Source organism: Ornithorhynchus anatinus, chromosome 3, assembly GCF_004115215.2.
Source record: "Ornithorhynchus anatinus isolate Pmale09 chromosome 3, mOrnAna1.pri.v4, whole genome shotgun sequence".
Taxonomy (NCBI): Eukaryota; Metazoa; Chordata; class Mammalia; order Monotremata; family Ornithorhynchidae; genus Ornithorhynchus; species Ornithorhynchus anatinus.
In genome coordinates this window covers 65,368,340-65,393,783 of record NC_041730.1, presented here as the reverse complement: position 1 = coordinate 65,393,783, position 25,444 = coordinate 65,368,340, and the positions used below count along the sequence as shown (strand labels likewise).

Here is a 25,444-nt window from a genome sequence, read left to right as displayed (position 1 = left end):
GCTATTGCAAATTGCACAGTTACTATCCAGTTGAAGGACACTGGGCATGGTGTTGGGTATTGGTGCCTTTGAAGGGAAGCAATTTACTGTATTCAGGCCTTCTGGTGAAAAATGAGGATTATCACACCCTGGGCAGTATCTGTTTTCCATTGTTTTTTGGGTCAATAAATTCCTATGTTTTACATACCTGAAGATAGCATCACAGTGATGGGTGAGAGTGAGGAAAACAGCCTAACTCTGCTGTTAATATTTCTGGTAGCCTCCTCCTCTGTTAGTATGTAAGGTCCTTGTGGGCAATGAACATGTCACTTTATCCTGTACTTTCACTCACCAACTTCAATTGCTTGCTTTGTAGACGTCGTGGAGGAAAATACGCCATTGGGTCAGCGTGCATTGGAGGTGGCCAAGGCATCGCTCTCCTTATTCAGAACACAGCCTGAGGAGAACAAGTCTTTGTTCTCCCCTACCCCCTTAGCCTGCAAACAGCTTCTTGAAGAAAATCCATGAGAAAAATCAAAGGAGAAACACGGACCACGCTCTGCTACAGCAGTGACAGGACGGTGGCCCCTGCGGGTGAAGTCGGTGTTCAGGGAAACTTTAAACATGCAAAGAAAGACACGGATAAAATTATAGCTCTGAGTGTTAAATAGCGGTACAGAAAGAACGTCAAAGAAAATAACATACCTGCCAAACCTCTTCTGCCAACTCTGCCTTACTATGCTGGGTCATCCACCAACAGTGCCTTAGCTTCCTGATTCAGCCGGTTCTCTCTTGTTTTGGAAGTTGCATTTACATTGCTTGTTGCTCCCATGTAGTTCACTCGTTCCAAGAATGAAAGCTATCAGCTCCATCACCTAATAAATTCTCAAAAACCACCACCAGTGTGATCTGTTTTTGAAAGAGTGGGGTAAAAAAGGAAGAGAACTGGGCTTTGCAGGCATGGCAGTTTGGGGGATGGATAGACTTTTACTGCTCCAGTAACTTGCAAGGTTGGCTTTAGAGGAGCAGCATGGTTTAGTGGATAGAGCCCAGGCCTGGGAGTCAGAAGGACCTGGGTTCTAATCCCAGCTCTCCCATGTGTCTGCTTTGTGATCATGGGTAAGTCACTGCACTTCTCTGGGCCTGAGTTACCTCCTATAAAATGGCCATGAAGAGTGTAAGCACCATATGGGACTGTGCCCAATCCAATTAACTTGTATCTACCTCGGCACTTAGTACAGTGCTCTACACACAGTAAGTGCTCAATAAATGCAATTGAATGAATAGTAAGAGCTTAACAAGCACCATCATTATTATTATTATTTGGGTCCCAGGAAAAATTTTGAAAGAAAGACTGGAAGCCACCATTCCTTGCCACCTGTTTCCTCTCCTTCCTTGCCATCTGTCTGTTGCTTGCAAGTGTGGTCAAGAGGGAAGAGTTAAGTAAGCTGTCCCACAGCCATGCCGTGAGATAAAGAGGTGAGAAGTGGGATACTCCCACCCACGGTGAGGCTTTTGGTCACCTTAGGTTTGATGCCATCTAAGAAGAGCCTCGATGATTAGCAGAAATCACGTTGCTCCTTTTTCGATAGGCTGCGTGGAAAATCCTGCCTCTCTGGATTTTCTGAGCTGCCCCCAGGCCTTTTGGGCTGAGCCAAATGGCAGAAGGGTGAGCCAGGATGGGCCATTGAGCTCTTCCATGTCTCCTCTGACCCCTCAGCTGTAGCAGACAGGTGTGATAAACAAAGACACTCGCAGCACTGCTTCCAGACCAAAGGTGGCCTCAAAGCATCAGCCGCCCAGGAGGTCATTCGCCTGTGGGGAAGCCAGGAGACAACAAACAAAACCACCGAACAAACAGCTCAGTGGGCAGCAAAAAATCAATGCATGGAAAGCGGAACCTTTTTGACTCAATTGTCATGGCTCATCAAGTCAGTTTTGCCCATTCTGCCTTGGTCACTTCATTTTCTTGCTATACCTTTTTTCTAGACGCTCAGTCTTCCTTCACCTCCCACTAACCGTGACGGTGGCAGGGGATGCATGGGAGGCTTCCAAGAAGGACAGAGCTGGTGGTGTTTGCCGGCGCTCAGCCTGGTGCCCACATCTGTGAGGCCTGTGGTATGAAGCAAGTCACCCAAGACAATGCCCCCTAGACTCGTGCTGAGCTGGCCACTTAACCCTTCCTTCTGATTCCACTACTACCAAAGCCACCTCTCTCCTGCTCTGCAGGTAAGGTTTTCACTTTTACAGATTCCTGGTGGGGAAAGTCCTTGAAAACACACTGGGACAGGAAAGATTAAAGTTCTACCCCCTTGAGCCCCAAATCTAGAAGACAGTACCCCATCCTAATAATAATAATCATGGTATTTGTTTAGCTTTCCCTATGTGTCAGACACTGTTCTAAGCACTGGGGTGAATACAAGCAAATGTGGTTGGACACGGTCCCTGTCCCACATGGGGCTCACAATCTTGATCTCCATTTTACAGATGAGGTAACTGAGGCACAGAGAAGTTAGTGACTTGCTCATGTTCACCCAGCAGACAAGTGGCAGAGCAAGGATTAGAACCCAGATCCTACTTGCATGCCCGGGCTCTATCCATTAGACCACACTGCTTTTCCCAATCCTCCTTGACCTCTGAGCACCATTTGATGCTGCGGACCACTCCCTTCCCTTAGAAACACTATATAACTTTGATTTTGCTGTCTTCTGATTTTCCTACTTCTTTGGCCTCTCCTGGTCAGTCTCTTTTGACAGATCCACCTCTGCTTCCCCCCAGACTGAGTGGGTCCCTTCTGGGTAATGTTTAGAGCACAGGCCTGAGACTCAGGAGGTCATGGATTCTAATCCCAGCTCCATCACTTGTATGCTGTGTGACCTTGGGCAAGTCGCTTAACTTCTCTGGGCCTCAGTTACCTCATCTATAAAATGGAGATTAAGAGTGTGAGCCCTATGTGGGACAGGGATTGTGTCCAACCTACCATGCATCTATCCCAGCAGTAGAACAGTGCTTGGCACATAGTAAGCACTTAATATAATAATAATAATAATTACTTTTCTTCTCCATTGACACCAATTTCCTTGGGGAGCTCATCTGCTCCTATGACTTCAACTACCGTCTCTAAACAGGTGAGTCCCAAATCGTGCTCTCCAGCCCAGACCTCACCTCTGCGTTTCCTCCGGCCTTCAGGATATCTCTACGTGGATGTTCCGTCTCAAATGCGACATGAACTCCTCATCCTTCCCAAACCTTCCCTCACCCCAACTTTCCCGTCACTGTTGACACCACAGTCATCCATCTTACAAGCCTGTAAACCTGGCATCTTCAACATCTCATTCTGATTATTCAGTCTGTTACCAAATCCTGTCATTTCCCACTTCAGCTACTAACAAATGCCATTATTATTATTATTATAATTTGTAATATAAATTCTCCCAGACCTCTCTGGCTCCAGCCTCACCCCTTCCTCCAATCCATATTTCAGTCTGTTGCCAGCTCATTTTTCTGATATATCATTCTACATCTCTCGCTCCACTCTTCAAAAACCTCCAGCGGCCAGACATTCATCTTCACACCAAGCAGAGACTCCTCATCCTTGGTTTTAAGGCAATCAGCTCTTCCCCTCCTGTCCAACCTCACTCTCTCCCCCAACCCAACCCACACACTTCAGACTAATACAGTCCTACTCACTAGGCCTCAATATCATCTCTCGCCCTCCCTCCTGTCTAGAACTCCCACTTCCCAGCCAAAAGATCCCCAACTTCAAATCTCTACTAAAATTACATGTCCTCCAGGAAGACCACCCTGATTTCTCTCCATCCTCTTGAGTCTATCCGCACAGCACACACGCACATATTATTTTACTATGTTGTTCCCCCTACCTGTAATTTATTTTGATGCCCGTCTTCCCCACTGGATTGTAAGCTCTTTGATGCTCTACTTACTCCTGTACTCTCTCAAGTACTTAATAAGGTGTTCTGCAAATAGTGAAAGCTCCAATAAATAGCATTGACAAAAGAGTCCTCCCTCTCTAATCGTTCAATTGTTTGCCTGCCACAAGGAGGCACTCTGTTAACACGTTAGAGCAGGCGATGAAGTTCACGTGTCCTAAATCCAGGCCAGAGTCTTCTGGTTTTATTAATAATTGAACCGAATATCTGAATCGAGTCTAATTCAACACATGAGTGAGATCCTTTGCTGAGGGTAATGTCCCCAGAGGCATGATCAGTTCTATGACACAGCATCTTATTTTTTTTTTTGAATGGTATTTGTTAAGCACTTATCATGTGCCAGACACTGTACTAACTGCTGGGATAGATACAAGCTAATCAGGGTAGGCACAGTCCCTGTCCAACACAGGGCTCGCAGTCTTAATCCCCATTTTACAGATAAGGTAACTAGGGTACAGAGAAGTTAAATAGGGGTGCTACACATTCCCAGAGGAGATGTCCACTGGGCTAGCCTTTGTTGGCAGGGGAAGATGCCTGCAAGGAGAGAGCCTAGCTAGAGATGGCCTGAGTCCCAGAGGGAGTCTGGAGTAAAATGGCAAAGATTTTTAAAAAAGCAGCATGGCCTAATGGAAAGCACAGGTGTGAGAGTAAGCAATTTGCCCTAGATTAACTTTCATAGTCAGGGGTATCATCTTCGGAGAAGATAGACACCTAACAAATCACACTCCCTCCAGTTCTGGCCTCCTTCACAGATGACATCCAACAGATGACAGATGATGATGAAGATCATCATCAATAACAGCAGACGAAGCATTTACTGTACTAGGCACTTCTAATAATAATAATAATGTTGGTATTTGTTAAGCTCTTACTATGTGCAGAGCACTGTTCTAAGCGCTGGGGTAGACACAGGGGAATCAGGTTGTCCCATGTGGGGCTCACAGTCTTAATCCCCATTTTACAGATGAGGGAACTGAGGCACAGAGAAGTTAAGTGACTTGCCCACAGTCACAGTTGACAAGTGGCAGAGCTGGGATTCGAACTCATGAGCCCTGACTCCAAAGCCCGTGCTCTTTCCACTGCGCCACACTTCTACTTACCCACGAGATGTTAATCTAATGGTGGAGGTGGGTAGGCGAGTGGACACAAATTGCCAAAAATACAATAAGAGGGAGAACATGGATACAGTGAAAAAAACCAAGGAATTAAATAGACAAATAAATGACTGCTAAGATGGAAATTAATCAGAAAATGCCTTTTGGAGGAGGTGGCTTTCTAGAAGGGTTTGGAAAGCAGAGAGGGATGGTTAGATGAAGAGCCCTGAGGATCCTTCCCCACAAAGTCCACCTTCTCCTCCTCAGCAGACTCTGAGATGGAAAGTGCCCCTTCTATTCTTAAATGTTATCCTCTTCCCCTGGACTTTAAATCCTCACCCTTCCCCTCCAAAGAGTCCTTGCTTCAGCCTCATGGCCTCCCTCTAGAGACCTCCTACAATCTGGGTACCTGACCGGGCCCATGAAGAGCCCAGCCATGCTGCAGATCAGAATGGGTAAATAGGGTTAGGATGTGATTCAAAGGGCAGCAGGTAAAATCTGCTCGATGATAACCTCTTTGAGGGCAGGGATTTTGTCTACTAGCACTATTGTATTTTTCCAAGTGCTCTGCAAGCAGTAGGGACTCAATACAACTGATTGATCACACAGTGAAAGAATGAATGAGTTAATGCTGCCACCAGAATGCCCACGTTAACCCATGGCTGAGTGTCTGCTGGGGTTAGTCTTAAGACCACTGCCCCACTCCTCCCTTTTTTCCCTTTCCTTCCTCCTTCCTCTTGCCCCGTCCAGATAGTGCCACTCGGTCTTGAAGGGAGGGCAGTAGGACAGCCACATAGTCACCGGGAGCTACCAGCCTCTAAGTACTTCCAGCCTTCAAGTAATAATAATAATAATAATAATATTATGGTACTATGTGCCAAGCACTGTTCCAAGCACTGGTGTAGATACAAGTTAATCAGGTTGGACACAGTCCCTGTCCCACATGGGTTTCACACTGTTAATCCCAATCTGTAAGATAAGGTAACTGTGGCCCAGAGAAGTTAAGTGACTTGCCCAAGGTCACGCAGCAGACATGTGGCGGAGTCAGGATTAGAACCCAGGTGCTTCTGACTCCCAGAACTGTGCTCTATCCACTAAGCCATGCTGCTTCTTAAGTACTTGCAGCCTCTTACTGTTTGCAGCCTCCAATACTCGCAGTTAGAGGTCAAGTAGATACCTAAATACAGAACCTGTGGAGGCCCTGACCTCCGTAGTATCATCCTCTCCTCCAGCTCCCTCCCTTCTGCTTTGAACCCACTCTGAGTTTCATGGAAGAGGGGAGAAGAAAAAGAGAGTGAAGCTCACTGTGGGCAGGGAATGTGTCTGTTTACTCTTGTAATGTACTCTCCCAAGCACTTAGTTCAGTGCTCTGCACACAGTAAGTGCTCAGAAAATACAATTGACTGACTGATTGAAGGACAGGTGCAACCTGTCCTCCCCCGATTAGATTGTAAGCCCATCAATGGGCAGGGACTGTATCTGTTGCCGATTTGTACATTCCAAGCGCTTAGTACAGCTCTGCACATAGTAGGCGCTCAATAAATACTATTGAATGAATGAATCTGCCCTCCAGTTACAGATGATCCTGGATTCTCAACCCCTCTGCCAAGGACACAGATTCCCTCCACAGGACATCTCCTTTACGCACATCCCTCCCTCGACTCCACCAAGCTTCTCTGAGTTAGAGCTCAGGAAAGACTGAATGCTGGGTGGAGCAGGTGGAATGTGCCTGTTCATTGTTCTGGTATACTCTCCCAAGCACTGAGTACAGTGCTCTGCACACAGTAAGTGCTCAATAAATATGACTGAATGAATGAATGAATGAAATGAAGCATACCTGGGAAGGTGGAGGTTAGTCTCCCTTGTATAGAACCCACAGCTAGCTTTCCACCCAGGGTCCATCCAGCCCAGAGACTGTGCAGGTCAAATGTACATGCTTAAGGAATGCGGAGGGGTCGTGTCCCCAATGAATTAGGGATGGAGAGATGAAAATTAGGACTAATTGGCCCCTAAGGATGGATGTCCAGCACAGCCACCATCATGCCACTCTGTCCACCAGAGCATCATCTGCCACTGTCCACAAACACTGAGCAGGTTGAACCATTGGTCTGACCCAGGGATGGCATTTCTTATGTTGAGGATCCACCCGAGCATCAAACAGAAACTCCTTCTACCAGCTTTAGAGCACTCTATCAGCTTTCCCCCTCCTACCTCACCTCACAGTACCTCCATCTCATCTATCTCGTGGCCTACCTCTTGCCCATGTCCTCCCCCTAGCCTGGAACTCCCTTCCTCTCCACATGCATCAGACCACCACTCTTCCCCAACGTAAGGGCATTATTAAGGTCACAATTCCTCCAAGAGGCCGTCCCTGATTAAGCTCTCTTTTCCCTTCTGCTGCATCTATGCCCTTGGATCTGTGACCTTTGGGCATTTGATATTTGTTCCACTCTCAACCCCACAGCACTTTTGTACATATCTCTAAATTATATATTATAAATTATTTATTTATATTAGTATCCATCTAGACTGTAAGCTCACTGTGAGCAGAGAACGTGTCAACCAACTGTTGTATTGTACTCTCCCAAGCATTTAGTACAGTGCTTTGCACATTATTAGCCCTCAATAAATACCAATGATGATGATGTTCTTTTACAATCACAGCCCTACTGCCATTAAAGGTGGTGGTGGAACCCAGGAAAGCCAGAATCAGGTTCCAAACATATAGTCCCTAATGAACACCTTGTCCTCCCCTCCAGATTGTAAACTCATTGTGGGACAGGAATGTGTAGGCTTATTGTTGAATTGTAGTGTCCCGGGTGCTTAGTACAGTGTTCTGCACAACAGTAAGGAATTAGTAAATATGATTGATTGTCTACCTGACTTGGGAATCCTTCAAAAAGCTCTGCTCCCAGACAGGGCAAACAGCAACAGGCAACCAACTGGCTCGCTCCTGATTGGGAATTTCTTTCTTACTGGAGGCGATTAACAGCACTGGGAGCCCCAGAGTCCCAGAGCCTGCCCTGTCCTGTGCCCAGCTATAAGATGCCCAGCTGTAAGAATGGAGTGGGGGTGCCAAACTAGGGAGACCAGTTCAGCCCCACACTGGCAGCACTTTGCCCACCAAGATCTCCAACCACTCTGCCCCTCAAAAACTGGGGGTGCAAATCAATTAATAGTATTCATGAAGCATTTACCATGTGCAAAGCACCATACTAAGTCTTGGAAAAGGACAGCAAAAGTCAACGTCTCAGTTCCTGTTCTCCAGGAACTTACAACCCAAAGTGGAGACACATCCAATGTAGTGAAGGGCTTATGGAATGGGGAGCAGGGGAAGCAGAAGGGAAAAGGGGGCAAGTAATAATAATGTTGGTATTTGTTAAGCACTTACTACGTGCAGAGCACTGTTCTAAGCGCTGGGGTAGATACAGGGGAATGAGGTTGTCCCTCGTGAGGCTCACAGTCTTCACCCCCATTTTACAGATGAGGGAACTGAGGCACAGAGAAGTGAAGTGACTTGCCCACAGTCACACAGCTGACAAGGGGCAGAGGTGGGATTCAAACCCATGACCTCTGACTCCCAAACCCGGGCTCTTTCCACTGAGCCACGCTGCTTCAAGTATCCTGGAGGGTGTGGATTTTCAGAAAGGCTTTGTAGATAGGGTACCTGAGGTCTGGTAGATTTGAAGGAGGAGGAAGATACAAGTAAAAGGAAGGATGTCAGCCAAGGATGAGATTGGGAACGAAGGTTATTTTAGGGAGAACAGAAATTATGACCAATGGGTAGAAGAAGAGCATCAGCCTTCTCACTGACCTCCCTGTCTCCTGTCCAAGTTTCACCCTGCTGCCTGGAACACTTTTTTTAATAATGTTGGTATTTGTTAATGTTGGTATTTGTTAAGCGCTTACTACGTGCAGAGCACTGTTCTAAGCGCTGGGGTAAACACAGGGGAATCAGGTTGTCCCACGTGGTGCTCACAGTCTTCATCCCCATTTTACAGATGAGGGAACTGAGGCACAGAGAAGTGAAGTGACTTGCCCACAGTCACACAGCTGACAAGTGGCAGAGCGGGGATTCGAACTCATGAGCCCTGACTCCAAAGCCCGTGCTCTTTCCACTGCGCCACGCTGCTTCCCCTACCTCAGTCTACGACTCCCTCAATTTTTTTAATAAACAAAACCTCAGTCTACGACTCCCTCACTTCTCAGAACCTCCAGTGTTCATCCACCTTCTCATCAAACAGAAACTCTTTACCATCAGTTTTAAAGCAGTCAATCAGCTCGCCCTCTAGTATCTTCCTTCACTGATTTCTTACAACAGCCCAGCCTACAATGCTTCACTCCTCTAACATTCGCTGTACCTTGATTTCATCTGTTTTGGTGTCAAATTCTTGTCCAGTTCCTCCCTTTGTCCTGAAACTCCTCTCCCTCCATACCTGACAAACCACCACTCTCCCTACCTTCAAGGTATATCTCCCCCAAGAGGCCTTCCCCAAATAAGCTCACCTCCCCTACTCACTCTCCCTTCCATGTCACCTATGCACTTAGATCTGTATCCTTTAAACACTTGATATTCACCCCACCCTCAGCCCCACAGTGCTAACATTCATACATACATACATTCATATCGGTAATTTATTTAAATGTGTGTCTCTCTCCCACTAAATAGAAGCAGCATGGCTCAATGGAAAGAGCACGGGGTTGGGAATCAGAGGCTGTGGGTTCTAATCCCAGCTCTGCCATTTGTCAGCTGTGTGACTTTGGGCAAGTCACTTAACTTCTCTGTGCCTCAATTGCCTCATCTGTAAAATGGGGAGTAAGACTGTGAGCCCCACATGGGACTGATTACCTTGTATCTGACCCAACACTTAGAACAGTGCTTGGCGCACAGTAAGTACTTAACAAATACCATTAGTATTATTATTATTATTATTAAACTGTAAATTCTTTGTGGGCAGGAAATGTATCTACCAACTCTGTTATATTGGGCTCTCCCAAGTGCTTAGTACAAAGCTCTGCACACAGTAAGTGTTCAACAAAAGCAACTGATTGATCAATATTCACACTCTAGCACTGAAGAATATATTTATTCGCTTATTCATCTCTCTATCCTCCTCCTACCTGTAAATTATTTTGTGCTGCTTCCCCTGTTAGTTACCTCTGCCCTAAAGGGACTTACATTCTATCACCGTTTCCCAAAATCTTGCAGTGCTTGACCCACAGTGGGCACTTAATAAATAGTAGTGATTAATTGACTGAATTGGATTGAAGAGGGGAGAGGATTCAGCATTTAATAGACCTTCTTCTAGATGAAAGTGGTTCATTCCTTCCCTTTCCAGACTGCAAGTCACCATAGTACATCAGCTGCCTAGAGAGACCCCAGGGGTGTGACATCGGATGCCCCTTTGGAATTTCTTTAAGCATCTGGGGTGTCGTATCACTGGTTTGATTCCTCTATATTCAAACCACCAAGATCATAAGTCATCTCAAATCCTTCTAAGCCCCAGCCAGATTCTTCTCCAGCACCAACAGATTCCCAGATACTGACATTTGCTGGGAAGATGTGATTGCCAGGCCTGTCATGGAACTTAAACTCATTTTTAATACTAAAGACAAACAATGAAGAGGGGATGAGTTTGCTCCTGGGACTCTTAAAAAAATGCTGGCGTACAACTTCAAGGAGCAATAAAGAGACAGGAAATCACCATTAACATTCCTGCTTATCTGGGTACATTACAAACCTCAACAGTATGTACTGGGGTCTTAGACAGCCACGTTCAATAGAAATGGAACCAATCTCCTCTTTCCTTCCACATCCCCCACACCCGCCCCCCCGCAAACATTCTTAAAACTCCCGGAAAATCCTGTCCCAATATGCTGTCCTGAGAAGCTTTGAGTTGAAGATTTTTTCCTCGGAGGAAACACCCTAAAAAGGATGGAGTTTAATGATCTCCACAGCACGGTAATGCTCTCGTAAATCCTCAGGTCTGCACTGGAAGAGAGCTGGAAAGTTCATCATTGCTAAACCCATTTTTCAGCTAAGGAAACTGAGGCAGAAACTAACCAAGACACTAAGGTAAGAGCTCAGAAGTGAGTTGGGGGGAGGAAGCTTAGAACAGGAACTGATGAATGGCAGCTCCTTACCCTGCGAGCCCAACGTCCCCTAACCCAGGCCAGGGGCTAGTTTTGTTAAAAAAGAAACTGTGGGATAACTACCTTGGACTATAATCCCTTTAGACTCCCCAGTAAACATGCAGGCTTCTTTCTGCAGTATGAAAACCAGGGTTCCTTTAGGTTACATATAATTTTTACAGTCTGTTAATCCTGCCAACACTTGTTTGGAATTCTAGATTTCCTGAGCAATTGTGGTAACCAGTCTCTAGCTTTCCCCGTCCCCACCAAAGCCCACACGAGGTGGAGGGGGGTGGGTGGGGAAGAGTTAGAGGGACTCTCTCCCTCATTGAGGGTCAAGCAAGTCCATCTACAGGATCGATTGTGGCCCATGGTAAGCGCTTAAATACCCTAATTACAATTATCAATTTTGGGGATCCTAGGGAGAAGGCCCTGGGACCAGATAGTCAATGTCAGGCAGGTGTTCCCAAATTTTGGAGTTCCATCCAAGCCTCTCTGGAGGGACTCACTGGGGCTTTGCTTTTGGCTAGTGTGGTGGGAGAAGACTGTGATGGCAGAGAAGGAGCATAGAGGAACAGAGGCTTGGAGGAGAGGCTGCTGAGACCCTTGACCCATTGCAGCAGAAGCCCACCCTGCTTCCACCAGGGTGGGGCTGTCACTGCTGCTTCCCAGAATTCCCCTGGAGATTTCCAACCAGGTCGAAATGGCATGGGAAATGGCATTGGCAGTGGGAAAGTCTCTCTGGTGTGATCTGAGTGGAGGCCACAGCAGCCCCTTGATGAGAGAGTGTGGTATCATTATTATTATTATTATGTCATTTGTTAAGCATTATAGGGTGTCAAGCACTCTTTTAAGCGCTGGGCTATTACAAGGTAATCAGTTTGGACATAGGGGTTGACCGCTCTGTCTCCTCCTTCCCCCATCCTATCAATGGTATTTATCGAGTGCTTACTGTGTGTACCATCTCACCCTCTTCCTCTGATTCTGATTCTTCTCAGTCCCATCCCCTGTCCCACTCTGAGCACCCCAAAACACATTCCCTTTATTGAGAAATTGTCACCTAGTTGGTCCTGGGGTTTGCAAGATCCAATCTGGTAAAATCTGGTTTTTGAACCGTTAGTTCTCCTCTCTGAAAGTCAGTAAGTTTCACTGTCACATCCTCATCCACCTCCTGCCCACCCAAAGTCTGAGCCACACCTCTCCGCAGTTGGGATGTGGGGAACGAAAGCCAGAAGCAGAGGAGAGGCTGCCAAGACCAGGCCATCAGGGATGAAGGGTTCTAACAGAGGAACCATCTGCTGCATCTTGCTTGGTAGGAATCCTTGGGCAGTAAAGGCTGAGGCAGCTGCCAAGGTGGTGACCCAGGCACCCACCTGTTTGCCACATTACGACACAGCAATGACATCTTGCTGCAGGCGTCATGGCTGCAAATTAGTTCTGACACTACTCTCCCAAGCTCTTAGTATAGCCCTCAGCACACAGTAAGCTCTCAATAAATATGACTGTTTGATAACACCAAAAGACCTGCATCCACTTGGCCACAATAATGATAATAATGATGGTACTTGTTAAGCACTTACTATGTGCCAAGCACTGTTCTAGGCGCTGTGGTAGATACAAGGTAATCAGGTTGTCCTACGTGGGACTCACAGTTTTAACCCCCATTTTACAGATGAGGTAACTGAGGCACAGAGAAGTTAAGTGACTTGCCCAAAGTCACACAGCTGATAAGTGGCAGAGTTGGAATTAGAACCCACAACCTCTGACTCCCAAGCCCGTGCTCTTGCCACTAAGTCAAGCTGCTGCTCTAGCCATAGGTTGCACCCCATCTGCCTACTCGCTTTCTACACCTGCTGCCCCAGTGGCAGCCTAGCTGGCAGGGATGGAAGGACACAAGGGGAACTGGCAAAACCAACTGAGTGCCTCTTTCCACTAATTCTCTTCTCAACCCTTGAGTCAGGCATTTGGCCCCTTTGCTCCATAGAGACTACTTCCTTAGGTCACCGTTGACCTCCTTAAAGGACTCTATCTCATACTCAATCTTTCTTGACCTCTCAACTGCTTTGGACACTGTGGACCACTCTCTCCTCTTCAAAATCTATCAGGCCTCAGTTTTGTGGATCCAATATTAACCTGGTTCTCTTCCTACCTTTCTGACCAGTCCTGGCTCCTCTTCGACTTCTTATCTTACAGTGGTTGTTCCACAAGCTCTGTTCTGGGTTCCCGAGTCTTCTCACTCTACACTTTATCTTTCACAGGGAGCTCGTCAACTCACATAGCTTCAGCTACCACCTGTTTGCGGAAGAATCCCAGATCTACCTCTCCAGGCGTGACTTGTCCACTCACCTAGATCAACAAATCCGGCATGTCCTATGGCCTCTAGGACAGCTTTACAAAGCTGTCCAACCAAGGCCTCAGATTTGCTGTGTCAAACAGAACCACTCAGATTCCCCATCCCTAATCCCACTTGTCCTCCTCCTCCTTCTTACTTTCCTGTCATCATTAATCAGTGTGCAGACTATGTGTAGCATTTACTGGATGCAGACCACCGTATTAAGTGCTTGGGAGAATCCAATTCAGTTTATGCTACCATCCTCCCTATCAACAAAAGGCCACCACTTGGCTGTCATCCTCGACTCTTCTCTGTCTTTCAATTCTCATACAACCTACTTCCAAATCCTGCTTTCTATACATTTCTAGGAACCACTTTTTCCTCTCTGCTCCAACAGTTACCACCCTGATCCAAGCTCTCACTATTTATGGCCAGGCTGATGTATCAGCTCTCTCCCTGGTCTTCCTGCCTCCCCCCCTCTCCTTCTTCCAATATACCTACAACAGCTGCACAGATCATCTTCTTGAAGTATTGCTCGACACGCAACTCTTTCCACTCAAAACCCACACATCCAGCAGAAACTCCTCATTATTGGCTTCAAGGCCCTCCAGTATCTCACCCCCTCTTACATATCCTCTCTCTTCTCCCGCTACTTCCCAGCTCACTCTCTTTGTTCCTCCTAAGCTGCCTTCCAACTGCATCTTGTTCTTGGCTCTTCCATCTCCATCACCTTTCGTACAGTATTACCCAACCTGGATTTCCCATCCCTGACAAAGCCAACAGGCCACAGCTCTCCATGTATTTAAAACCTTCCTAAAATCTCACTTTCATCAAGTCTTTGCCAATTAATTCTCAATACCCCAAGTCATTTAGTTGCAACAACCAATTTTTCCACTTCTGTTCTTATTCACCCCACAGATGCACTTGTGCTTTTGCGTTTTTCAATTGTCCATTCGCTTGCTTGTGCTGATACTTTTGCCAGCAGTCCCCTGACTTATAACCTGGTAGGTTCCCCCAAAATTATGTCCTATCGAAATACTGGAAGTCATAACCAGTTGTCCTCTAGAAACAACATTGAGAGATTGGTTCCTAAACCAAGGTTGGGTATCCTATTTCTGCCAACACTACCCAGAACTGTGTAATTGTTCATCCACACATTTGTTCATCAATTACAGAGCACATTCATGAATCTCTGTTGAGTAAGACAGGCGCTAGAGCAGGGTAGCCAACTTCCTCAGAAGTGAACGTACTGACCCTCCCTGGTGGCTTTTCCTGGCAGTGAGGTAATCCTTCCTACCCCACCTGACTTCTCCCACTCCATCATCCCACCTGAATCAATCAATCAAATGTATTTACGGAGAACTTACTGTGAGCAGACCACTGTACTAAGAGGTTGGGAGAGTACAATAGAGCAGAGTTGGTAGGCACGTTCCTTGTTCAAAAGGAGCTTACAGCCTAGAAGGGGAGACAGACATTAATAATAATAATTACAATTATGGATATGTGCAAAAGTGCATAAACTTCCCATCTTCCCCTCAGCTCCTAAACATTCTCTCTCTCCCTTTCCTGTGCTCCACAGCAAGTGCCAGAAAGGAGGCTAGCCTTGTAAGGTTGAAATGAATGTGCTCTAAAGCTTAAACAGTGAAAACTTAGAAATGATGCAAGTGCCATTTGTCTTAACTGGAATTGTCTCCAATCAAGGACAGTCCCCTTGCTCACTTCCCTGCCTCCTCTCTCTCTCCCCTCTCCAGTCCATACTTCATTCTGCCATCCACATCATTTTTCTAAAGAAGTTTATTCAGTCCACTTGTCCCCACTCCTCAAGAACCTCCAGTGGTTGCCCATCCACCTCTGCATCAAACAGAAACTCCTAGCCATCAACTTTAAATTGTTCTATCATTGGCCCCTTCTAACTTGTTTCTCTGATTTCCTACTACAATCCAGCCTGCACACTTCGCTCCTCTACCGTCACCCTAGTCGTTGTAGCTCAATCTCATTCATCTCACTACTGATCCCGCCACTGATCCTGCCCACATCCTGTCTCTGGCCTTAACATTCTCTCTATCTTTTTTTTTTTCAAATGGTATTTATTAAATGCTTACTATGCGCCAGGCCCTGTACTAAGTGCTGGGGTAAATACAAGATGATGAGCTTGGTTACAATCCATATCCCCTCTGGATTTCATAGTATTAATCCCCATTTTACAGATGAGTTAACTGAGACACAGAGAATTTAAGTGACTTAACTAAAATCACACAGCAGAGAAGTGGCCAATCTGGGATTAGAACTCAGGTGCTTCTAACTCCCAGACCTATCCTCTATCTGCTAAGCAAAACTGCTTCTCTACTTTCAAAGCCTTATGAAAGTCACATCTCCTCCAAGAGGTCTTCCCCAACTCAGCTCTCATTTCCCCTACTTCCTCTCCCTTCCGCATCACCGGGGCAATTGGATTTGCACCCTTCATTCACCTGACCCTCAGCCCCATGGCACCTATGTCCAGTATGGGAAGTAGCGTGGCCTAGTGGAAAAAGCATAAGCCTGGGAGTCAAAAAGCCTGGATAGCTCTTCCACTTGCCTGCTGTGTGACCTCAGCTTTCTCAACTGTAAAATGGGGATTCAGTATCTGTTCTCCCTCCTACTTAGACTGTGAATCCCATGTTGGGCAGTCACTGAGTTTGATCTGATCAACTTGAATCATATACTCTCCCAAGCGCTTAGTACAGTGCTCTGCACACAGTAAGCAATCAATACAATTGATTAAATGAATGAATCTATTCCAGCACTTAGGAGGGAGCCATGGGGTCAAGGAGGCTTGATTATTACGTGTCAAGCACTATTCTGTTATCGCCCTCATCTCCCGCCAACCATTCCTCTCCAAACTCCTTGAGTAAGTTCTCTACACCCACTGTCTCAAATTCCTCTCCTCCAATTCTCTTCTTGACCTTCTCCAATCTGGCTTCTGCCCCCTTCACTCAACAGAAACCTCCCTCTCAAAGGTCACCAATGATCTTATTGCCAAATCCAATGGCCTCTACTCCATTCTAATCCTCCTTGACCTTTCAGTTGCCTTTGACACTTTGAACCACCCCCTTCTCCTGGAAAAGTTATTCAACCTTGGCTTCACTGACTCTGTCCTCTCCTGCTTCTCCTCTTATCTTTCTGGCTGCTCTTTTCAGTATCCTTTGCGGGCTCCTCCTCTGCCTCCCACCCCCTAACTGTGGGTGTTCCTCAAGTTTAAGTTCTGGGTCCCCTTCTATCCTTCATCTACACCCACTCCCTTGGAGAACTCATTTGCTTCAACTACCACTTCTTTGTGGATGATTCCCAAATCTACATCTCCAACCCTGATCTCTCTCCCTCTCTCCAGTCTCACATCTCCTCCTGCCTTCAAGACATCTCTACTTGGATGTCCTCCCATCACCTCAAACTTGACATGTCCAAAACAGACCTCCTTATCTCCCCTCCCAAACCCTGTCCTTCGCTTGATTTTTCCATCACTGACGATGGCACCACCATCCTTCCTGTCTCACAAGTCCGTAACCTGTCATTCAACCCACATATTCAATCTATCACTAAATCCTGTCGGTCCCACCTTCATAACATTGCTAAAATCTTCCCTTTCCTCTCCACCCAAACTGCTACCACTTTAATACAGTCGCTCATCCTATCCTGCCTCAGTTATCGCATCAGCCTCCTTGCTGACCTCCTAGCCTCCTGTCTCTCCCCACTCCAGCCCACACCTCACTCAGATCATTTTTCTACGAAACATTCAGGACCTGTCACCCTGCTCCTCAGAAAACCCCAGTTGTTGCCCATCCACCTTCCTATCAAACAAAACCCCCTCACCATTGGCTTTAAAGCACTCTACCACCTTGCCCCCTCCTACCTCACCTCTCCAAGCAGCATGGCGTAATGAACAGAGTAGAGGCTTGGGATCAGAAGGTCATGGGTTCTAATCTTGACTCTGCCACTTGTCTGCTGTGTGGCCTTGGGCAAGTCACTTCACTGCTCTGGGCCTCAGTTAACTCATCTGTAAAATGGGGATTGCGACTGTAAGCCCCAAGTGGGACAGGGACTGTGTCCAACCCCGCTAGCCCCCTCATTGTACCTTATTCTCACCTGACCCACCTTCCACCCCTGGCCCATGCCCTACATCTGATCTGGAATGCCCTCCCTCCTCACATCTGCCAAACTAACTCTCTTCCCCTCTTCAAAGCCCTACTGAGAGCTCACCTACGGAGAGCTCACCTCCTCCAGGAGGCCTTCCCAGACTGAGCCCTCCCTTTCCTTCTGCTCCTCCTTCCCTCCCTATTGCCCCTACTCCCTCCCTCCACTCTATCCCTTTCCCCTCCCCACAGCACTGTGTATATTTGTATTTATTACTCTATTTGTTTTATTAATGATGTGCATATATTGATGATTCTGTTTATCTATCCTGAAGGTATTGATGCCTGTCTACTTGTGTTTTTTTGTTTTGTTGTCTATCTCCCCCTTCTAGACCGTGAGCCCGTTTTGGGGTAGGGATCGTCTCTGTTGTCGAATTGTACTTTCCAAGTTCTTAGTACAGTTCTCTGCATATGGTAAGCCCTCAAGAAATACGATTGAATGAATGAATGAACCCGATTTGCTTGTATCCACCCCGGCACTGTACTAAGTACAGTGCCCATCACATAGTAAGTGCTTAACAAATGCCATTATTATTATTATTATTATTATAATTCTACAACCCAGACCACACACTTCGTTCCTCTAGTGCTAACCTTCTCACTGTGCCTTGATCTCGCTTGCCTCACTGCCAACCCCTAGCCCACGACCAGCCTCTGCCTGGAAGGCCCTCCCTCCTCAAATCCGGCAGACATTTACTCCCCCCGTCCAAAGCCTTATTGTAGGCACATCTCCAAGAGGCTTTCCCAGACTAAGCCCCTCTTTTCCTCATCTTCCACTCCCTTCTGCATCATCCTGACTTGCTCCCTTTGCTTTTCCCCCCTCCCAGCTACACAGCACTTAGGTACATATCTGTAATTTAATTACAAAGAAGCAGCGTGACTCAGTGGAAAAAGCACAGGCTGGGGAGTCAGAGATCATGGGTTCAAATCCCGATTCCACCACTTGTCAGCTGTGTGACTTTGGGCAAATCACTTAACTTCTCTCTGCCTCAGTTACCTCATTTGTAAAATGGGGATTAGGACTGTGAGTCCCACGTGGGACAACCTGATCACCTTGTATCCTCCCCAGTGGTTAGAGCAGTGCTTTGCACATAGTAAGAGCTTAACAAATGCCATCATTATTATTTATTTGTATTGATGTTTATCTCCACCACTCTAGAAAGTAATAATAATAATTATGGTATTTGTTAAGCACGTACTATGTGCCGAGCACTTTTCTAAGCACTGAGATAGATAGAAGGTAATCAGGTTGCCCCATGGGGGCTCACCATTTTAATCCCCATTTTGCAGATGACTGAGGCACTGAGCCACAGAGAAGTTAAGTGGCTTGCCCAAGGTCACACTGCAGATAAGTGGCAGATCCGAGATTAGAACTCATGTCCTCTGACTCCCACACCATGCTTTTTCCACTAACCCAAGCTCCTTACTGTGGGCAGAGAATGTGACTGTTTATTATTCCTGTATTGTATTCTCCCAAAAGCTTAGCACAAGGCTCTGCACATAGTAAGAGCTCAATAAATGTGACAGAATGAATGATCACAACAAATATCATAAAGCAATCCATAATTTAATGTCTGTCTCCCTCTCTAAACTGCAAGCTCCTGGCGGGCAGAGAATGAGTCTCTGTTGCACTGTAGGAACAGCATGGCTCAGTGGAAAGAGCACGGGCTTGGGACCCAGAGGTCATGAGTTCAAATCCCTGCTCCGCCGCTTGTCAGCTGTGTAAGATTGGGCAAGTCACTGAACTTTTTTCTCTGTGCCTCAGTTACCTCATCTGTAAAATGGGCATTAAGACTGTGAGTCCCACGTGGGACAACCTCATCAAATTTGTATCCTCCCCAGCGCTTAGAACAGTGCTTTGCACATAGTAAGTGTTTAACAAGTGCCATCATTATTATAATTATTATTATTACTTTCCCAAGACCTCAGTACGGTACTCTGCCTATAGTAAGCACTCAAATATCACTGATTGACTGGATTTGTAAATATTCATAAGCCTGTCTTTCCTGATTTGGGCGGGGAACATGTCCCTTTTTGGTTCTGTACTTCCCAAGCACACTGTCTCCAGTGGGAGCTCTGTAAACACTCTTTCTACAACTACTGCTACTAAATTCTTCACGTACGTTCTTAGTTCTGAAGCCTTGGTGATGGGATTGAGACTCATCTGTCAATAAGGAGAGGAGACTCCATCTGTCTCCCACTCCATACCATAAACTCACTGTGGGCAGGGGATGTGTCTGTTTATTGTTATATAGCACTCTCCCAAGCGCTTAGTACAGTGCTCTGCACTCAATAAGTGCTCAATACGTACAATTGAATGAATGAATGAATCCACATCTTTCCCATCCTTCCTGAAATTAGTTCCCCCTCCTCCGTCTCCTCACTGGCTTTTCCCCCGACTGTGCAGGAGCTAGGGCTAGGAGTCAGCATCCTACCCACCCCCATTCTTATCTCTAGGCAGCCCCTCACCAACACAACTCCCCAGCCTGGATTCCCTACTGGGACCCCAGCCCCAGCTATCTAGGAATGACCAAGAGGCCTCGGGGCCAGGATTCCAAACCAGCATAGCCAAAAAACAAAAAGTCAACAGTGGCCCTTCATCCAGTACATGCCTCTGCACAAGGTGCCCCCTCAGCAGCCTATTCCAATATTGAACCACGCTGTCTGGAAATTCATCCTTGAGTCTAGCCTAAATCCCTCTGGCTGCAGCCGAAGCCTAATTCCTTCACCCCTCAAGCTTCTTCCCTTATTCCCTGAGCACCTGCTGCTCCTCCAACGACTTGGAGCCCCTTGGCCCCGGGGATGCCGAGAAGGAAGCAGCCCACTTCTTGTCTGACCAGGATGTGGCAACCATGTTCTGGTCAGTAGGAGAGAGCAAAGGTTCTCCTGGATGGACATAGGCCGAGGGCAAGGGGTGGGGTGCAGACTGCTACGTAAGAACAGCGGAGGAATGATTCTGCTGCCAGGGACTGAATGAGAGCAGGCTCCACATTTGGGACTCTGACATTATTCTTCCTCCTCCGTCCAGCTTTCTACCTCCCACCGGAGGCAGCTTGGCCTTGTGCGACAGCACCACCCACCCTCCTAGCCTTCCGTTCGGCCTGTCCTACCGAAGGCGGAGATTGGATGCTGAGAGTCAGCCCACATCGTCCTATGTGGAAACTTGAGACCCAACGAGCCCGCGGGTCACATGCTGGAGGGAAGAAATGGGAGGGGGAGGCCGAGACGGTCGAGCCAGCCACAGAATAGGTGCTAACTCCTGCAGCCCAGCCAGCTTGAATCTCTCAATCAATCATATTTATTGAGCGCTTACTGAGGGCAGAGCACTGTACTAAGCACTTGGGAGAGTACAATGTAATAGACACATTCCCTACCCACAACGAACCTTGGAGACTCTCCCAGGATCCAGGAAAAGCCCAACAGAACTGCTACTTTTTGTTCTGGCTGGAGCAGTCGCTCTCTCTAGAGGTCAGGAGAGGATGACCTCCCTATTTCTCTCTCCGCATACAAGATCAAAAATGTGAGGAGTCTCCTATGGGACTGGTTGGCTGGAATTTCCAGGGCTTGTCCAGTTAAGACTGAACTCTTTCAGGGCAGGATGGAGCAGACTGGGAAAGCGGGGAGCAGGGCAGGAAAGGGCCTCTGGACCAGAGTAGCCTGGGCTATTAGTCAGTTCTAGAGGTCTGGGTCTTGTTCCTGAGTCCAGACTTAATAATGATAATGGTACTTGTTAAGCAGTTACTATGTGCCAAGCACTGTGCTAAGCACAGGGGTGGATCCGTGGATCGAGTGGGACACAGTCCCTGTCCCACTTGGGGCTCACAGTCTCAATCCCCATTTTACAAATGAGGTAACTGAGGTACAGAGAAGTGAAGTGACTTGCTCAAGGTTACGCAGCAGAAATTGAAGGAGCTGGGATTAGAATCCATGACCCTCTGACTCTCAGGCCTGTGCTCTATCCACTACACCATATTGCATCTCGATTTAGACTGGGACCCACAGTGGGGGGGTCAGATCTCTTCATATTTTGGGGTTCTCTCTGGTGACTAGGCCAGGCTGGTCCAGGTCCAGGACCCAGCACTTAAAGAGATTAACAGGAAGTGAGCATGGGACACCCAACCTGCATTCTTGCTCTCAAACCTCGTTGTGGACAGGGGATGTGTCTATTTATTGCTATATTGTACTCCCCCAAGTGCAGCAGTAAACACTCAATAAGTATAATAATAATAATGTTGGTATTTGTTAAGCACTTACTATGTGCAGAGCACTGTTCTAAGCGCTGGGGTAGACACAGGGGAATCAGGTTGTCCCACGTGGGGCTCACAGTCTTAATCCCCATTATACAGATGAGGTAACTGAGGCACAGAGAAGTTAAGTGACTTGCCCACAGTCACACAGCTGACAAGTGGCAGAGCCGGGAGTCGAACCCATGACCTCTGAAACCCAGGCTCTTTCCACTGAGCCATGCTGCTTATGACTGACTGCCTCACAGACTCTAATTTTGGATCCTCTAATCCATTTCTTACCCACTAGATGAGCTAGAACCAAAGTCTCCCAGTGAGTCAATCATGGAACAGGTGGCCTAGTTCAGTGAATGGATCCATAAATGCTCACTTTCTTCCCTCCTACAATCTCTGCATTTAGCTAGAAAGTATTCTCATGGAAAGAAGGAGCTTAGAAAAAAGTACCAGAAAAATCAACCAACTTTTCATCCTCTCTGATAATGGCAGACAGAGAGCCGGTTAACAAATCCTCAGATTAACCTATATCCTAATTTAGCTAGTAAGCAGCGTGGCTCAGTGGAAAGAGCACGGGCTTAGGAGTCAGAGGTCATGGGTTCGAATCCCAGCTCTGCCACTTAGCTGTGTGACTGTGGGCAAGTCACTTAACTTCTCTGGGCCTCAGTTACCTCATCTGTAAAATGGGGATTAAGACTGTGAGCCTCGTGTGGGATGATCTGATTACCCTGTATCTACCCCAGAGCTTAGAACAGTGCTCTGCACATAGTAAGCGCTTAACAAATACCAACATTATTATTATTAGTAATTGCTTGTTGAGAACAGTGAATGGGTCTGCTCTACTGTCATACTGTACTCTTCCCAGTGCTTAGTACAGTGGTCTGCCCACAGTAAGTACTCAATAAATATGATTGACAAGCAATTCCCACCTAGTCTTTTACCAGCAGCAGCAAAACTAGATTTGCGTTCCCCTCCCATTCTTTTCCTCTCACCGCCCTGCCCCATTGCTGGAAGGGGCTCAAAAGAGGGAGGAGGAGGAGAAGCAGAGGACTTATTAATCTACACTTGGAGCCATTAGCCAAACGACAGAAGTTCCGACCACATCGGCGAGAATGGTCAGTGATGGTTCTTGTGGAGGCCGGGCGGTAGCCAGACCTGAAAGATGTCCCGCACATTATATCGGACAGGCAGCACAGTGCAATGAGAACATGTGGGACTGTAACCGTATGTGGGACAGAGACCATGTCCGATCTGATTATCTTGTAACTGCTGCAGCAATTGGCTCCTAGTAAAAGCTTAACAAATACCACAATTACCTATTATTACCATTATGAAACCTTTTGTGCAAGTCCATCCTGAGATAATAATAGATGGTATTCCAACTCTTATCTGGGGTGGAGGGGCAGGGAGCCTCCTGCACCCCCTCACATGCTTCAGAGTCTTTATTTTCCCTTCCCAGTTCCCTGTGAACATAGGCGCCTCTTCCAGGCCACAGAACTAGGTGACTGGGCTTGCAGCTGAGGGGACTGGAGTCAAAAAATAAAAATGTGGCTCAAAAAGACTCCTGGTGCTGGGTTTGTTCCAGACAGGGGACACAAAAACTGAATACCAGACTCAAACAGAATGAATGGCCACTCTTACGTCAACATCTCGTGGCTTAGTGGAAAGAGCACGGGCTTTGGAGTCAGGGTTCATGAGTTTGAATCCCAGCTCTGCCACTTGTCGGCTGTGTGACTGTGGGCAAGTCACTTAACTTCTCTGTGCCTCAGTTCCCTCATCTGTAAAATGGGGATTAAGACTGTGAGCCCCACGTGGGACAACCTGATTCCCCTATGTCTACCCCAGCGCTTAGAACAGTGCTCGGCACATAGTAAGCACTTAACAAATACCAACATTATTATTATTATTAACATCTTAGAGTACCCGGTATCTCTGAGAAAAAAATCCCACCAGGAGATCTTCGCAAGAGGCCACCCCCACGATGAAAAGAACTCAATATCAGAGTCAGCCTTCAGACCTAAAGGTCCTTGTGGACAGGGAACATGTCTATCAAGCCCATTGCATTGTACTCTCCTAAGTGCTCAGTACAGTGTTCTGCCCACAGTAAGTGGTCAATAAATATCATAGACAGACTGATTGAAGAGAATGATCCAGACCGCAGACTCAAAGATTCAGAAATGCCCTCCAGGTCCAGGTGTGGAAAAGATGGCTGATGTCCTGGCTTGGGAGGGAAGCTTTGTTCACTCCTTATAATCTACTTACAAAAGACTTGAAAGAAAATTATGTGGAGCACAATGCTCAAATTAGAGGTTCCAGATGCAGAACAGTCTCAAGGCAGGCATCTGTTGGGACTTAAGTTTTCTCTTCCTCCTCCCACTCTCTCCAACCTTGTGTAATGTGCCCATATCATACCTGCATTATTCGATACTACTGTCGGGCCTGACCGACAGCTCTTGATGAAAGGTTTTTGTTCCTGTGAAAAAGATTAGCACATTCCTCCTCAGCCATCCCCCTTTGCTCTGCCTGGAGGATCTACACAGTATAAAGTTTCTGATGAGACAACTTTTCTTAAAAGCTAGGGAGGACACACATCTATACCTTGGTTTTTGAAAACTCTCTGGACCTCAAAACTTGTATTTTGTTTAATGGCATTTGTTAAGCATTTACTATGTGCCAGGCACTGTATTAAGCACTGCGGTAGACACAAGTTACTCAGGTTGGACATGGTCCATGTCCCATATGGGGCTCACAGTCTTAATCCCCATTTTATAGATGAGGTAACTGAGGCAGAGAGAAATGTAGTGATTTGCCCAAGGTCACACAGCAGATGACTGGCGGATCTGGGATTAGAACACCTGTCCTTTTGACTTTCAGGCCCATGTTCAATCTGCTAGGCCATGCTTCTTCTCAACTTTCCCTTGCCAACACTGAACAATGCACAAACACCCCTCTCCCCTCTCTTGTTCTATCTCCTCTTTCTTCTGCTGCCCAGGCTGGGAAAAGAAGTATCTGCTAGCTGCAAACACACAGAGAACCCCTTCACACTGGACACAGGCACCAGAAAAACAATCAGAAATGAACAGAAAGGAGCGGCGAGTCCACTTCTATTTGGCTCACTATCAGATTTCCATTAAGTCCACTGACTGATGTTGCCAACATTCAAAGGAATTTATTGAACACAGAGTAGTGTCCTATATGCTTAGAAGGGTACAGTACAGTTGTGAGGCACGACCTCTGCCCTCAAGGAGTTTACGTTCTAGCAGGGGAGGCGGGCATTAAAATAAATATGGGTAAGGGAAGCAGCTGAGTGATGTATACGTGCATAAGTGTTGTAGGAACGGGGTGAGTGTTTAAGTGCTTAGAAAGTGGGATTAAGAGCAAGCGTGAGACAGGACGAACGGAAAATACGATGGGGAGGACTAAGAGGCTGTCTTGACTGGAAAAGAGAAAAGAATAATGAGATAAGAGAAAGAAAATATCAGGCAAGAGAGCTTTAGGAGGGCCTCAAACTTAGGGTGAGAGCTTCCAGTTACATTTACTCCCAAAAACATCC

General features: G+C 46.8%; 1 protein-coding gene across 1 annotated transcript in view; it reads left to right on the top strand.

Annotated features, from left to right (window-relative positions):
• Positions 1 to 875, top strand: part of ACAA2 (acetyl-CoA acyltransferase 2) — a 32,850-nt gene extending 31,975 nt beyond the window's left edge. The window contains exon 10 of the mRNA XM_029060263.2: positions 356 to 875. Coding sequence (XP_028916096.1) covers positions 356 to 440 — 85 coding nt within the window. The 3' untranslated portion in view covers positions 441 to 875. The remainder of the gene's footprint in view (positions 1 to 355) is intronic.
• Positions 876 to 25,444: the final 24,569 nt, after the last annotated feature.